General features: G+C 45.7%; 1 protein-coding gene across 2 annotated transcripts; it reads right to left on the reverse strand.

Moving 5' to 3' along the window:
- DENR (density regulated re-initiation and release factor) lies at positions 1–15,672 on the reverse strand. 2 transcript variants are annotated; one of them, XM_075898593.1, is made up of 8 exons: positions 15,505–15,672; positions 10,376–10,490; positions 6,882–6,901; positions 5,723–5,807; positions 4,210–4,293; positions 2,702–2,818; positions 1,048–1,187; positions 1–287 (listed from the first exon to the last, which is right to left on the reverse strand). In XM_075898593.1, exons 2-8 carry the CDS (start codon positions 10,479–10,481, stop codon positions 243–245), a joined length of 597 nt encoding a protein of 198 aa, XP_075754708.1. In that variant the 5' UTR covers positions 10,482–10,490; positions 15,505–15,672; the 3' UTR covers positions 1–242. The 2 variants fall into 2 exon arrangements, with proteins under 2 accessions (XP_075754708.1, XP_006135224.1); XM_006135162.4 differs by lacking the exon at positions 15,505–15,672 and adding an exon at positions 11,021–11,150.
- Positions 15,673–16,029: the final 357 nt, after the last annotated feature.

The raw sequence follows: 16,029 nt of genomic DNA on the forward strand, positions 1-16,029 counted from the left end.
TTCAGTGAGGAACAATAACTTTATTTAAATTTTTTTCTTCATGCATACGCATGATAGAACCCCCAGTTGAACTTTGGCAAAAGTCACAACAAAAAAACAAAATCAAGCAGCCTATATAGAATGGTGAAAATGCCATGGGTAAGGACATTCTACAGTTTTACCGCAGAGAATATGCATTTAGAAACCTCACTTTGGCTCTGTCAACTATAACTATGTAATTAAATAAAGGCAGTCTTTTGAAATCACTTCTTCACTTCCCCAAGATCTTCAATGCTGTCATCATCCACCTGTAATAAAAAGATATTTTACATGGGGAAAAGTATGTATTTCTGTAAGGAACCTAGCACAGTAAAGAAATAGTCACTTTCTGAAGAGCTTCTTTTTAAAGCTCCCACCCTGTGATGAATTTTACATGAATGGAACTCTGAGTCCATGTAGAGCCCAATTAAAGTGAACAAGGTCAGCCACAGAAACCATTACATAATGGGCATCAACAAATGGTCAATATACAAGCCAGGACAGAGGCACAGAATCAAATCAATAAAAATGTCTTGTTAGAATTACATCAGTAGAACCAAACTACTTCTGAATCATCTGAATCAGTCCAAGTATTTAAACATTAGCTAATTTTGCAGTGGTAGCAACAGACATTCAGTTGAGAAGGAACTTGCTCAGTTGGGGAAACATTTCACACACAAGAAACAGTGTGGAAGAAATCATGGTGACGTGTATATCTATGTAGCTAGTTGTGGCCTTTATCACTAGAGTATCCAAGCACCTAGCAATTGATAATTATGTAGTTTTTTTAAAATAAGGGGCAATTTGGGTGTCAAGTTCATATGAAGAATTAGGTATTGTTTAGAAGTGAATATATCAAGGTAGACCCCAGCCCTCTTAGTTTGGTATCTTATATTTCTATCTGTGACCAATATGGAAATGAAAAAAATTTTCAGAATCAGATCATGCAAGCATGAGCTACAGCCTCATAATATGACTACTAATTTTATGGATTGTAATGTGATAAAAATAAATCTATTTTATATTTACCTCGGTCCACTTTTCTTGAATTACATCAATAATGTCATCTGTAAAGTCTCCCTGAATTATAATTTCATCTTCTCCTGTTACTGAGGCACCACAGGAGAACTTCTGAGCAAAAAACCTTTGTGCTTCCTTTAGATCAATTTCTGTTTATAGAGAAGAAATATATAGAATGAAGACATAATCAGTTTCATAGTGTCTTTTCTAACTTAAACGCCCAAAATTTAAACCTGGCTTTAATTAGAAAGGTATCAGAAGCAATTCATTTCATCATCATTACAGTTGTGCCAAGTTTAAAGTTAAAGCAGTGTGTAATGTATTTCAGGACCATTTATTCTCTGAATATGGCATAACTCGAGGATATTTTAGTGTTCTTTAATAATTTTTCTCTGAGTGGTCTCTACATGTTCCCACTCTTAGGTGAACCAATGATGCAGAGCTGCAAGGTTGGTTCATCCCAAAAGTGGGAAAGTACACAACCCATCTTAAACAACTGTGGTCAGATGTGAATAACCTTCATTTTTAGTAAATTACTTCAGCCAAAACCAAAGTGCTCCCTTTTTGAAACTTGATATTGCTTTTCTGAAATCTGGGTTCCCTCTAACACATATATACAATTCAAATAAATCACACGCAAAAGTTTAACTGCCTTCAGGGAAATTAAGACCTGTTTCACAGACACACATTATGTACTCTGAAAAGATTAAAGCTTGCCTTTTTTAGAAATATATGGGAAGTAAAAAAGTTTGGTGTGCATGTTGAGATGTTTTATATAGTAAAAGATGAGTGAACTGAGATTGCTGTGGCTGATACTCTAGCTTTAACTATCTATTTCATTGATTACAGACTGTATTACTAGGAAATTAATTTATGCATTCTGATTCCAAGAATCTGTGGGGAAATCCATTCACCTAATTTGTTTTCAAAAGCTTAATCAAATATGTATTGACAGATACCAAACTGCTTTTGATCACATGTACTGTCACTTTAAAAAAGTAAAAATACACACTACACCAAAGACTGACTTAAAAGCATACTGACATACTGATACTGAAATTGACAAACAGGTATAACCTTCTCTTGCTGTGTCTTTGATTACCTTTAAAAACAAATCAGTGAAAATAAAGGCCTTAAATGAAGATAGTATTTCAAGCAGAAAGAGAAGAAAAAGGTAATATACAACATAATGAAAAAAAAATATTTGAATAAAGGCTATTGACAATATCTTTCATTCTACTAAAAATTTGAAAATGGACCTTGGTTGTGACCAGATAAAGAAAAAAAGATTTGATAGTTCCTTACAACAATGAAAATAATTTATACAGCATCATAAATGTACAGGGCACCAATTTACAGTATTTGACAAACAGACTGTACCCGTATTAGGGCATAGAGGGAATTATTGATAAAGTAAAAAAAGATGTTGCTTGACACTGATTTTTAAGGAGAGGTCTAACAAAGCAGAGATAGGAGCACAAACACAGTAGAGCAGAAGAGTCAAACAAAGAGCAAAAAGAGAAAGTAATTCAACATTTTTTTGCTGACCTTTTTTTCCTGCTAATATGAACCAAGAAAAACATTGAGACTTGAGTTAATCTAAAGCTCAATAGTCAAAAGCCAATGCAGTAAGAATAATGAAGTGTTCACTTGACAAACTCACCAAAAGTTGCAAGACCACACACTCTTGTGACATATTTCTTTTTTGCTCTAGGAATTTTAGCTATCGTAACTTTCTGTGGTACAGTCTTCTTTTTCTGTTTTATCTGACCCCTTCCACCTTTGATACAGGACAAAATTAAATTAGTATGTAACCAGCCATTTCATATACTGCACTTGCACTTCAGAAAATAAGAACCTAAAATGCTAATTTTTTCCAGTCAATTTTGAAAAAGTTGTCATCACCCTTACTGCCATTTGTCAGACACATTCCAGCACACTTAAATTATAATAAACATTACATATCATCTTGCAGTGGTATTGTAGCTTTGTTGATAATATAACACATCACAATTGTCTTAGTTGTGCCATAACGGTACAATATTATGAAAGAAACATTAATACATGGTCAGCTAAAGTTGTAACATTAATTTTGGTTTCTTATTTATACTTATGACAGTGTTGACCAAAGGCCATTAAATCTAGAAGGATTAAAATACAGATGCAGGAAACTGGACTTCAGCAGTCAGTGGCTCTATAATACACAAAACTATTTTTACACACCTAGCCAATTAGAGAGCATTATTTTGTGTATTTAAATGCAGCATTTTCAGTAAAACTTCAGTAGTTATAGGCAAGTAACATTCACACTATAATAGTACTTGCACTGGATCTAGTCAACCCTGCAGTCTAAGGGTACATCTACACAGCAGCGCTAAAGCCAAAATAAGCTATGCAACTTAAGCTATGCAATTTGACATAGCTCAAGTTAAAATAGCTTATTTTGGCTTTTGGCACTGTCTACACTGCAGGAAGTCTGAGAAAGCGCACTCTTCCGCCGACTTTCTTTACACCTCATAAAATGATGGTTACAGGAGTCGGAGTAAGCAGTCCTCCAGCTCACCATTATTTTGACATTATGTCAAAATAACTGCTTGTATTGTAGACATAGACTGTTATTGCAGAATAATGTCAGTTATTCTGAAATAACACTGCTAGGTAGACATACCCTAACGTACAACTGCAAATTTTCCTGTTTTTTCAACTTTACTGAGTCATTTTTCTTACACAGAAACATGAAGCTTTTAGAACAAGTTATTTAGGCCAGTCTCTCATATCTTTGTATGGAACCCAATACAAGGGAGCCCCATAGGTGTTTGGGCCCTTTGGATGACAGCACTGACCTGAATGACCAGGAAATAAAACTTGCATCTTTTATACGCACTTAGCTTTGTTACCACCTTGACTGTTTTTGCCAAGCTGCTTAACGTAATCAGCACCATTTACCAATATGCAGGAATATTTAGGGACAGGATTTGGTTTGTGCATCATTATCTCATCAGCTAATACGTGCGCTTTATAAAATAACCCAAAAAGTTAAGATGTACTACACTGTTTCAACAGAATGAAAAAAGCATCCCAAAGTAGACAAATATTTCACAAACTGTATGTATAAGACAGGTTCTACGTTTATGGGCTGGATTAATACTACAATCAACTATAAGACCTTGCCTCTCTTTTGCTTTTTCTTCTCCTCCTCTTCTCCTGCTGTTCCTTGACCTTCTCCAAGCCCAGCTTCCTGCTTTGGTGAATTTTCTTATTTTATATATATATATAAAAAAAAGGTTAATAAGCAGCATTCTTACACGTCTGACATATTGCATCTGTAAGAGGATTCTCAGGCTTAGTAAGATGTTATTTTAGTGCCTATTCTATCAATGCAGTATCCCATCTGCAGACATTTGTTAAATGGATAGCATTATATCACCACATTTTCACAAATAAAAAATCAAACATTAAGAAGCCTTAGCATCAGGCTACATTCACTATTCCAAAATAGTCTCTTCATATAATGGTTTATTAGAAAGAGATAAGATTGTACCCCTTTCCACTAAGGGCGTAATAGTGTAGTCAATTAACTGATTAACCGATAAGCAAAGCTCATTGGTTAATGCTAAAGACTACATGCATTTCCTCCCTTCCCCCTCAGTAAATTTTTTAGCAGGCTGGCCAGCAGCCTGGCTCAGTCCTGGCTGCTGGTGGGTCCAGGACCTACCCCTGCTACAGCTCTGCATTTAAAAGTGTATTAGGAGCCAGGCAGGCAGCTCTGCTCAGTCCTGACTCGCACTGGGTCCGGGAGTTCAGACCTCCCCTGGATGGGGACTGCTGCCACCCTGCACTGCTGCCTCTGTATCAAAAATAGCAGTGTGGGGTGACAGGCAGCTGATCCACCAGGGGAGCTGGTTTTTAAACGGGCTTCCCTCATGAACCAGCTCCCACCTCGCACACCACACTGCTGCCTCTGATGCAGAGTGGTAGGGAGCTCCTTGGAAGTGGGGCCTAAGCACACTGGCTGCTGGCCACGACCCCAGGCACTATAGAATAGTTGAGTAGCTGATAAGAATTCATGAGGTTAATCACCTATTCAATTAACCGATATTTAACATCCCTAGTTTCCACCCAAAACATGTATTTTCACCAATAATACTTCCTGTTTAGAATCCCAATAAATAGAGTTTATTACTTTTCCACCTAATGGTGGTTTAGCTTTAAACTCATTCACCAGTCAAATAGCAATAGCAATTCTGGATGTAATTAACTGAACAGATGACTGGGTGCAATAGGAAATTTCTGTGTAGCTGTAAATGTCAAGTTAGACATTATTTGACAGACTATAGCATATTCTCACATACTGTCAAGCTACTATTTTACAGCGTGTAAACATGTACAAGACCTTCACAGAAGCCCTATCCATAAGACACCATGATATCTTCCATACACAACAATCTAAATTTTAAATGTGATGTGACCAGAGAAAAGAGACAATAAGGTAGCAAAGAAGGTCAAAAGTTAGTACAATGCAATTACGTGGATCAGAGAATGGACAGATGTAGAATGTTCAATTTCACCAATGTACCACCACAGCATATAATTCTTGCAGGATGTAGAGTTTGGTTTTGTTTACAATCCTGACATTAGATCACAAGCCCTGATCCAATGGAAAAATAGGAAAAGAGATTCTTACCTACAGTAAGTTTTGCAAATTCATTTGGAAAATTCTTCTCTAACCATTGTCTGCATTTAGCCACATCAGGCATGTATTCACAGTACTGGGGGAAAGACCACATATAAATTATATGAGATATGAGAAATTACAAAATATACCACTAATAAATAGCAAGAGTCTGATTAACACACAAATTAGCAGCAAGGTAAAATGAAATCTATTTCTTCACTTTGCCTGAGAACATGTACTTCAGTTGATTTCATTTGTTAACTGGCAGTAAAGTTTTAGGTCTGGATTGTGGAGTGAAAAAGAGCTGCTGTGCAATCAGAACTTATAGGGTATGTCTACACTAGCCCCCTAGTTCGAACTAGGGAGGCTAATGAGGGCGACCGAAATTGCAAATGAAGCGTGGGATTTAAATATCCCACACTTCGCCCAGGAACATGCTAATGAAGCGTGGGATATTTAAATCCTGCGCTTCATTTGCAATTTCAGAGTCCCTCATTAGCCTCCCTAGTTCAAACTAGGGGGCTAGTGTAGACATACCCATAGAGAAGTTAGGATAACGCGCAGTGAAAAAAAGCTGAAGTAACAGGATCAGCCTATATTGGGGAAGTCTAGGTTGGATAATAGGAAAAACTATTTCACTAGGAAAGTGGTGAAGTACTGGAATGGGTTACCCAGGGAGGTGGTGGAATCTCCCTAGAGATTTTTAAGTCTCGGCTTGACAAAGCCCTGGCCAGGATGATGTAGTTCAGGTCGGTCCTGCTTTCTGCAGGGGGCTAGACTCTATGACATCCTGAGGTCTCTTCCAGTCCTAGGAGTCTATGATTCTATTATTCTATAATTCTATGCTCTGAACCATTTAACAGGAGACATTATTAATTCCTCATACCAATAGGGGCGAGGCAGGGCAATTTTTGAAGGTGGTCTGTTTGCTTCCCAAGTGGCTTGGAGAAAAGTCTTTTTGTATAACTCAATGGTGTCTCCTATATCAATATTAGCTGATTCCAAGTGAACTCTGCATATTCTTCAGTCAAATATTAGCTGTATCACAAAACTTTAAAGGCTGATGCATAGCAGGCATAGAAGGGCAGCAAGAACCCCCATAGTTTGTACATGGGGGGGGATCAGATTCAGGGAAGGGAAAATAAATCCAAACACGAAATTAACTTACCTCTGTTGGCAATGAACAGACTGGGAAAAGAAAAGAAGGAGATTATTAAGAAATTTAACTCCCCTATTAATATTTCATATCAAGAACCATCCTTTTGTCATTTGAATTTTGGGTGACTTTTTATGCCATTATTTTGACATTATTGCTCTGCTAGCAACTCAGCACTCAGCCCGGAGTTCTGAAAAGGTACCAAAAAACTCTCTACTACATTTTTATGAATTGCTATCTACTAAATAAAATTCTAAGAACAAGGAAAAGTATACCCCATCTCATCAACTCTAAATTATTCTATTGCTTTCCACTATATTATAGGTTTAATAAAGAGAAATGCAAAGTGCTCCACTTAGGAAGGAACAATCAGTTCCATACATACAAGATGGGAAGCGACTGTCTAGGAAGGAGCATGGCGGAAAGGGATCTAGGGGTCATAGTGGACCACAAGTTGAATATGAGTCAACAGTGTGATGCTGTTGCAAAAAAAGCAAATATGATTGTAGGTTGTATCAACAGGTGTATTGTAAGCAAAACTCGTGAAGTCATTCTGCTGCTCTACTCTGCACTAGTTAGGCCTCAGCTGGAGTACTGTGTCCAGTTCTGGGCGCCACATTTCAAGAAAGATGTGGAGAAATTGGAAAGGGTACAGAGAAGAGCGACAAGAATGATTAAAGGTTTAGAGAACATGACCTATGAAGCCAGGCTTCATGAACTGGGCTTGTTTAGTTTGGAAAAAAGAAGATTAAGAGGGGACATGATAGCGGTTTTCAAATATCTAAAAGGGTGTCACAAGGAGGAAGGAGAAAATGTGTTCCTCTTGGTTACTGAGGACAGGACAAGGAGTAATGGGCTTAAAGTGCAGCAGGGGAGGTTTAGATTGGACATTAGGAAAAAATTCCTAACTGTCAGGGTGGTCAAATATTGGAATAAATTGCCAAGGGAGGTGATGGAATCTCCCTCTCTGGAGATATATAAGAACAGGTTAGATAGACATCTGTCAGGGATGGTGTAGACGGAGCTTGGTCCTGCCTTGAGGGTGGGGGGCTGGACTCAATGACTTCTTGAGGTCCCTTCCAGTCCTATTATTCTATGATTCTATGATAGTCGTTACCTTTCTCTACTACTGGAATATGCTGCCTACCTATTACTAGCTACCCTAAATAGTACTGGGCATGTATGAATAACAAAATGAAGATGCCACTGTGAACCTGCACCTCTGAGCAAACTAGGAAGGGATTCAGTGAGGTACACCCGCTTCACCCCCTTGCTGTCTCTATCAGAAGCAGCAAAGGGAGGGGTGATGCATATAGTTTATGGGATTAACCGAAAAACCCAGGCTTATTGGTTAATTGTGTAGTCATCTATATGTTGACATCTCTAGGGCCTATATCCTATACTATACAAATGTAATGGGGGAGACGAGTATTTTGTGGGTCCTGACCAAAAAGTGTTTCACAAGATTATTTTAGTGTGATCATGGTATTGCCACTCTTACTTTAGCTCAGCCTTCAGAGCTGGGCTTCTGGAGAGGTGTGGATGCTGGCTGGATGCCCAGCCCTGAAGGTAGCACCCTGGCAGCATCAGCAAGGTGGCAATACTGTTCCATAGCACCCTTACTTCAGCATTGCTGCCTTCAGCGCTAAGCAGCCATAGAGTGGTGGCTGCTAACCAAGACCCATCACTGAGAGCAACAATGCAGAAATAAAGGGGCCAATATCATAATATGACATACTTATTTCTGCACTGCTGCTAGCAGTTGCCACTCTGTGGTCATGCAGCTCTCACGGAAGCATCCCTTCCAGCAACAGCACAGAAGTAAGGGTAGCAGTACTACAAACCTCCCTACAATAACTTTGTGACCGCCCACAACTCCTTTTTGGGTCACAACCTCCTACAATTACTACACTGTGAAAATTCAGATTTAAATAGCTGAAATCATGACATTTAATTTTTTTCATAGCCTATGACCATGACACTGACCAAAACTGTCTATGAATTAGGTAGGAAGGAGAGCCCTAGTCATTTTTTCCACACAGTATGCCTTAGAATTAAAGTTCAGCATGAGAGTAATCTCTATAGTCAGGGAGAACAAAAAGCAGAGAATGCCCAGAGCTTTCGGGCAAAATAAGCAAACATCATTTCTTGAGGCAGACAATATTTGGTTGTATCAACAGGTGTGTTGTAAGCAAAACTCGTGAAGTCATTCTGCCGCTCTACTCTGCACTAGTTAGGCCTCAGCTGGAGTACTGTGTCCAGTTCTGGGCGCCACATTTCAAGAAAGATGTGGAGAAATTGGAAAGGGTACAGAGAAGAGCGACAAGAATGATTAAAGGTTTAGAGAACATGACCTATGAAGTCAGGCTTCATGAACTGGGCTTGTTTAGTTTGGAAAAAAGAAGATTAAGGGGGGACATGATAGCGGTTTTCAAATATCTAAAAGGGTGTCACAAGGAGGAAGGAGAAAATGTGTTCCTCTTGGTTTCTGAGGACAGGACAAGGAGTAATGGGCTTAAAGTGCAGCAGGGGAGGTTTAGATTGGACATTAGGAAAAAATTCCTAACTGTCAGGGTGGTCAAATATTGGAATAAATTGCCAAGGGAGGTGGTGGAATCTCCCTCTCTGGAGATAATTAAGAACAGGTTAGATAGACATCTGTCAGGGATGGTGTAGGTGGAGCTTGGTCCTGCCTTGAGGGTGGGGGGCTGGACTCGATGACCTCTCGAGGTCCCTTCCAGTCCTATGATTCTATGATTCTATGAATTATTGGATCATCTAGTTAATTTTGCTAATGCAGAGAGAAGCCAATATCCAAAGAGAGGAGCAGAGCCTCATAATACATTTAGACAACTGGACAGTACTTCATTAGGGTTTTCTGCAAAACCCTATGATCAGATTATAGCCTGAAGCATCAGGTTTAATAACACTGATAGATATACTGAATAACTCAAAATTATTTAGTCCCTTTTTAAAGCTAGCCATAATATTTGACTCTGACCTGAAGCAACAGTGGATAAAAAAGGCACACCCAACCGAAGAGAGAATCTCCTTTTTTTAGTTCTAATAGTATTACAGTAACATCTAGAGGCCCCCAATCAAGATCAGAACGGCTTTGTTATTGGCACTTTAGTCTATACAGAAAGGGCCTTAGCCCAGAAATGTTTACAGTCTCAAGTGTGACACCCATTAATTTAGAGAGAAACTCATTCTTCTTGAAAAGGAAGTCTCAACTGGCATGTGGAGGATTATGAAGTCCTGTCTCAACATACATACCATGTGATAGTACTTTGAATATCAATGCTAGATTAAGAGTAAAAACAGATATCCACAGCATGAAGCACTGCACAAAGACGACTACACAGGGCAAAAAAGCAGATCCCTCCCCCAGTTCTGCATGCAGAGACATATGTGGCTAGAAGCAGATCTCTCTATCACTTGCATTGAGCTATTATCATTCATACAGCACCAGCAGCATCAAATGTAAGTGCCTCCTCAGCACTTGCCTCCACAGTAGAGGACCCGGAGGGGATAGTCTGCATCTGACCTGGCGTTGCTCCTTAGGTCTCCTTTGCAGTCAGGGACTGTGGACTCAGCTGTATCCATTGCCATCTCACAAGTCTGCAGGCCACAAGAGGAAAGAATTTGGACAGGTTGAATCTCACTGATCCGGCACTCTCAGGACCTGACTGGTCCCAAACAAGGGGATTTGCCAGACCAGGGAAGGTCCCTCCCCTTGTGGCCATGCTGCCACCACACTAGGGTTCCAGGCTGCCCCTGCTGCTGCTTTAACATCTCCCCACCCCGCCCCGGGGCTCTCCCTGACCCTGCTGCTGCTGGGTGTAGAGCACCACAGCCAGAGCTGCACAGCCAGGGCAGAGCTCTGTAGCCATCTGGCTCTGGGTCTAGAGCTCTGTGACCAGGATAGAGGGACGGGGATGGAGCTCCGCACCTGGGGCCAGAGTTCCCTGGCTGCCACTGGGACAGGAGTTCCCTGGCCACAGGAGCTAGAACACAGCTGGAGCTACAAGTCCGGGGCCAGGGGCAAAGCTCCCTGGTTGTCGTTGGGGTCAGAGCTCCCTGGTTTCTTGGGCCGGGGAGCTCCACTGGGGCTAGAACTCCCCACTATGCCATCTGTCCATCACCCCTACCTCCCACTCTGGGCTTCCAGCTGAGTTGCTAGTTCCCCTTACAGCAATCCTTCCCTGCCACCAGAGCTCTCTCTTCCTGGACTCTGTGATTCAGGAACATCCATGGTCCTTGCTGGACCCCGGATGTTGCCAGACCAGGGAGTCTGGGTTAAGGGAGGTACAACCTGCAGCAATACAGGAGGACAAAGTGTAAGACTATGTCTACACTGGCTATTAAATGACAAAACTTTGTCTTTCAGTGGTGTTCAAATGATACGCATCTCCTAAGACAAACACTTGAAGGATTACAAGTGCCAGTGTGAACAGTGCTTTGCTGTCAAATGCCACTTATTGGGGTTAAAGTATTTTGTCAGCAGAAGAACCAACAGTGACTCCGCTTCACAACTTTTAGCAACATGTCATACTGCTAAAAGCTGCACAGTGTAGACAAAGCCTAAGACATCTGCATTATGTGCCCATTTTAAAGGGCTGCAGAGGCTGAGATTAAAGCTGACATAGCTATAAGGAGGAGGACAACAGGACGGGGGCAATTGGAAAGAGCAGAGAGAACTAGGGAAGAAGGGATAAGAAACAGGCAAATATGTGGAGACAGTATCATGAGTTGTGGGTGCACAGAGGATAAGATATAAGGAGGGGCATTGATACACAGCACAAAGGAAGGGTGTGGAAGTGAAACATGCAGACTGAAGCAATGGGTGACATGAGATGTGCTACAACAATCCATATGAACGGAGGGCATATTGAGGAGCTGTAGATACAGCAAAGTTATACATTAGCAGGATTGGGACAAATGTCTGGGGTGCTTGCAAGAAACATGACATGTCCAGGAATTGGTGGCATATGGGCTATGGAGAGGACAGGCGATAGTTTTTAAATGGGGGCCAATTCATAAATTTCTGAAGTGGTCCCGGGCCACCCCAGAAGGGGCGGGACTTTGGGCAAAAGAGGCAGGGCTAGGGCACATCTCATGCTTCCCCACCCACAGACCCTGATTGGCCTCGGAGTAGGGGAGTGCCCAAAGTCTCCTCCTGCTATGGTGCCTAGAGAGAATCGTCAGCTGTTTTAAAACAGCTGGCAGTTCCCTCTAGGTGCTGCAGTGGGAGGAGATTTCACATGCTCCTTCTGCCCCCAGCAAATGTGGGTACAGGGAGCATACAAAATCCTTTGCCCCTACCCCCACCCTTCTAGAGAACCGCCAGCTGTCTTAAAACAGCCTGTGGTTCCCTCTGATGGCTCGCATCCCGGGTGGCGGAAGAGATTTCCCACGGATCCCCTGCGCCCAGAGCTTAATTAGCCTGGGGATAGGGGAGCAGCAGAGGACCACATCCAGCCTCTTGAGGCTGCTTTCCCACCCCTTTGCTGGGGGAATGTTGGGCCTGGAGGAACTGGCAGAAATAAGGATATCTATCAGATTGGGACATGCCAGAGAAGGTGGAGCAGACATAAGGTGACCAAATGTCCTGATATTATAGGTCAGGGCTACTCAACACACGACCCGTGGGCCGCATGCAGCCCGTCTGTTTGCGGCCCACATTGTGGTTTTGAGTTTACGTGGAGCTCAATATGCAGCCCACAGGTGGGAACCAAAACAAAAAAGTAGTCAATATAATGGTCTTCTATTGATATGTGTTTTAGTAGTTACATTCCTGGACTGTCCTTGCTCATTAAAAGTGCTGTCATATGGATGGAAATTGGGTAAATATTGCATTTTAATAATATCAGCAGAACTGACTAAAATGGAACCTGTGTGTTGTGTAGTCTTGCTTAATCTTTGTGTTCATGCAGTCAATGTGAAAGAAGCTATTTGCATATGTGTGTGTATATATTTGCATGTATATGCAACCACACTTAAGTTGCAGCCCTTGGCATGTCCTCTGAGTATCATTGGGGCCACCGGAGCTTCCTAAGTTGAATAGCCCTATTACAGGGGCTTTGTCTCACATAGGCACCTATTAGCCTCTGACCCAGTCCCTGTTTCTCACACTTGCTATCTGATCTCCCTATCTAGAGAAGGTGAGCCTTGCCTGAGGGAATCAAACCAACTGGGGGCATGTGAAGGGAGCAGTGCAACAACAGCTGGGGGGCGGATGTGTGAAGGAGGTGCTGGATGGGGCTGGAAGGAGTGTGTGTGAGAGAAGGGGTAGTGTCAGAGGAGGTGGGAGGCGTGTGTGTGAAGGGGGTAGGGCCAGAGCAAGCGGGGCTGTGAGAGGGGATTCAGAGGGGACCGGAAGGAGGGCAGTTGTGAAGGGAGCAATGCCAGAGGAGGGGGATGGGTGTCTGGGGGCTGTCAGAGGGGATTGGAAAGAGGGGGCTGGAAGGAGGAGGGTGAGAAGGGGGAAGTGCCAGAGGAGGTGGGGACGGGTGTATGAAGGGGTACTGGAGGAGATTAGAAGGAGGGTGGAGTGAAGGGGGCAGTGCCAGAGGAGGTGGGGAGAGATGGGTGAGGAGGGCTGGAAGGAGGGGTGTGCAAAACTGGCAGTGCCAGAGGAGGGAGGGCAGATGTCTGAGCGGGGTCAGAGCGGATTGGAAGGAGGGGTATGTGAAGTGGGCAGGGCCAAAGGACAGAGGGGTTGGAAGGGAAGGGAATGGAAGGAGGGAGGTGAAGGGGGCAGTGCCAGAGGAGGTGGGGCAGGTGAAAAGGGTCGGAGGGGCTTGGAAGGAGGGGGGCTTGAAGGCGGCAGTACCAGAGATGGGGGGGCAAGTGAAAGGGGCTGGAGGGGATTGGAAAGAGGAGTGTGTGAAGGCGGCAGTACCAGAGATGGGGGGGCAAGTGAAAGGGGCTGGAGGGGATTGGAAAGAGGAGTGTGTGAAGGCGGCAGTACCAGAGATGGGGGGGCAAGTGAAAGGGGCTGGAGGGGATTGGAAAGAGGAGTGTGTGAAGGGGGCAGTGCCAGAGAAGAAGGGATATGTGAAGGGAGGGTCTGAGAGGAATGGGGATGCAAAGAGGGCAGGACCAGAGGTAGGGGCAGGTTGCTGAGAGGCACTGGGTGGGTCTGGAAGGAGGGGTGTGCAAAGGGGGCAGTGCTAGAGGAGGAGGAGCAAATATGTGAAGGGCGTGGGAGGGGACTGGACTGGAAGGAGAAGGATGAAGGGGGCAATGCTAGAGGAGATGGGGGGCAGACGTCTGGGGGGCAGAACAGGTTGGAAGGAAGGGGCTGTGAAGGGGGCAGAGGCGGAAGGATGGAAGGAGTCGGAGGGGACTGGAAGGAGTCGGAGGGTGCAGGGCCAGAGGAGGCGGGTTGGGTGAGGAGGCGTCAGAGGGATTGGAAGGAGGGGAAGTAAAGGAGGCAGGTCTGGAGGTGGGGGTAGATAGCTGCGGTGGGTTTGAGGGGATTGGAAGGATGGGGGCTGAAGGGGCAGGCCCAGGGCGGAGGGCAGGAGGGGTTAAGGGAGATGGGCGGGGCTGGAAGAAGAAAGGAGGCATTACCAGAGGAGTGGGGGCAGGTAGGTGGGTGAGGGGAAAGAAGGGGATTGGCAGGAGTGGGGTGTGCAAAGGGGGCAGTGCCAGAGGAGGAAGGCTGGAGACAGTGGGAGGGCACTGGGAGGAGGGGAAGTGAAGGGAGCAGTACCAGAGGAGGTGGGGGCAGGTGAGGGGGCTTGGAAGAGACTGAAGGGAGGGAGTTGAAAGGGGCCAGAAGAAGGAGAGTCAGAGGGGATTGGAAGGAGAGGAGGGGAGCTGAAAGTGGCTGGGCAGGGCTGGAAGGAAGAAGGGAGCAGTGCCAGAGATGGGGGGGGGGGGGCGGAAATGTGAAGGGAGGGTTGGAGGAAATTGGAAGGAGGGGGGTGAGAGGTTGGGGGGCTGAAAGGGGGCAATGCCAGAGGGGGGGTGAATGGGGCAGGGCCAGAGGAAGGGGAGGGAGTCAAGAGGGGGGTGAATGGGGCAGTGCCAGAGGAGGGGGGGAGTTGGACGGGGGTGAATGGAGCAGAGCCAGAGGAGGGGGGGAGTCAGAGGGGGGTGAACGGGGCAGGGCCAGAGGAGGGGGGGGTCGGAGGGGGGTGAACGGGGCAGGGCCAGAGGAGGGAGGGTCAGAGGGGGGGTGAACGGGGTAGAGTCAGAGGAGGGGGGGAGTCGGACGGGGGTGAACGGGGCAGGGCCAGAGGAGGTGGGGTCAGAGGGGGGGTGAACGGGGCAGGGCCGGGGGGGGAGAAGGTCGGAGGGGGGTGAACGGGGCAGGGCCAGAGGAGGGGGGGGTCGGAGGGGGGTGAACGGGGCAGGGCCAGAGGAGGGGGGGGTCGGAGGGGGGTGAACGGGGCAGGGCCAGAGGAGGGGGGGTCGGAGGGGGGGTGAACGGGGCAGGGCCAGAGGAGGGGGGGTCGGAGGGGGGGTGAACGGGGCAGGGCCGGGGGGATCGGAGGGGACTGGAAGAAGTGGGGGTGCGAAGGGGGCAGGGCCGGGGGGCTGGCGGGAGGGGCGGTGTGAAGGGCGGGGCCGGCGCGGCGCGGGGTGAGCAAGGTCCCGCGGGGAGCGCGCGCAGGGTCCTCACCCGGCTGTCCCCTCACGCCGCAGTCTCGGGGGCGGCTCCTGCTGCTGCTGCTACCGAGCCCAGCAGCACATGCAGCTCCCCGACTAGCCGCGCGAGAGTGGGCCAGAGCGCTGCCTTATCGCGAGAGCTCGACGGAAGGGACCCGCCAAGCCTCGTTCTGCGTGACGTTTCGAGAGGGTGGAGCCTGGGTTTGGCAGGGGCGAGGTGTGAGTCGCTCTCTATGGGAACGTGCTGAGCTATTAGGGCCACCGTAGGGTGTACTCGGGTGGGGGCGGCGCAAGGAAGCTAAGGTGCAGTCTTCGTTCGGCCACCGGAGGCGAGGCCGCTTTTAACACGTGCGGGAGCCAATGGGGCGTTGCTCTTGCAGCCAAGTCTCTTGGACCCGCACAGAAGGGGGGATCCTGTGCCGCAGGCGGGGGTGAGGACAGCACAGGGGAAGGGCTGAGCTGTTACACCAGCCTGGGCTTAGAGGGGTGCGGCTCCCCATCACCCAGCGTGTAGTAAACAATGCGCGTCTGTCTGGCA

This window comes from Pelodiscus sinensis, chromosome 15, assembly GCF_049634645.1.
Source record: "Pelodiscus sinensis isolate JC-2024 chromosome 15, ASM4963464v1, whole genome shotgun sequence".
Lineage (NCBI taxonomy): Eukaryota > Metazoa > Chordata > Testudines > Trionychidae > Pelodiscus > Pelodiscus sinensis.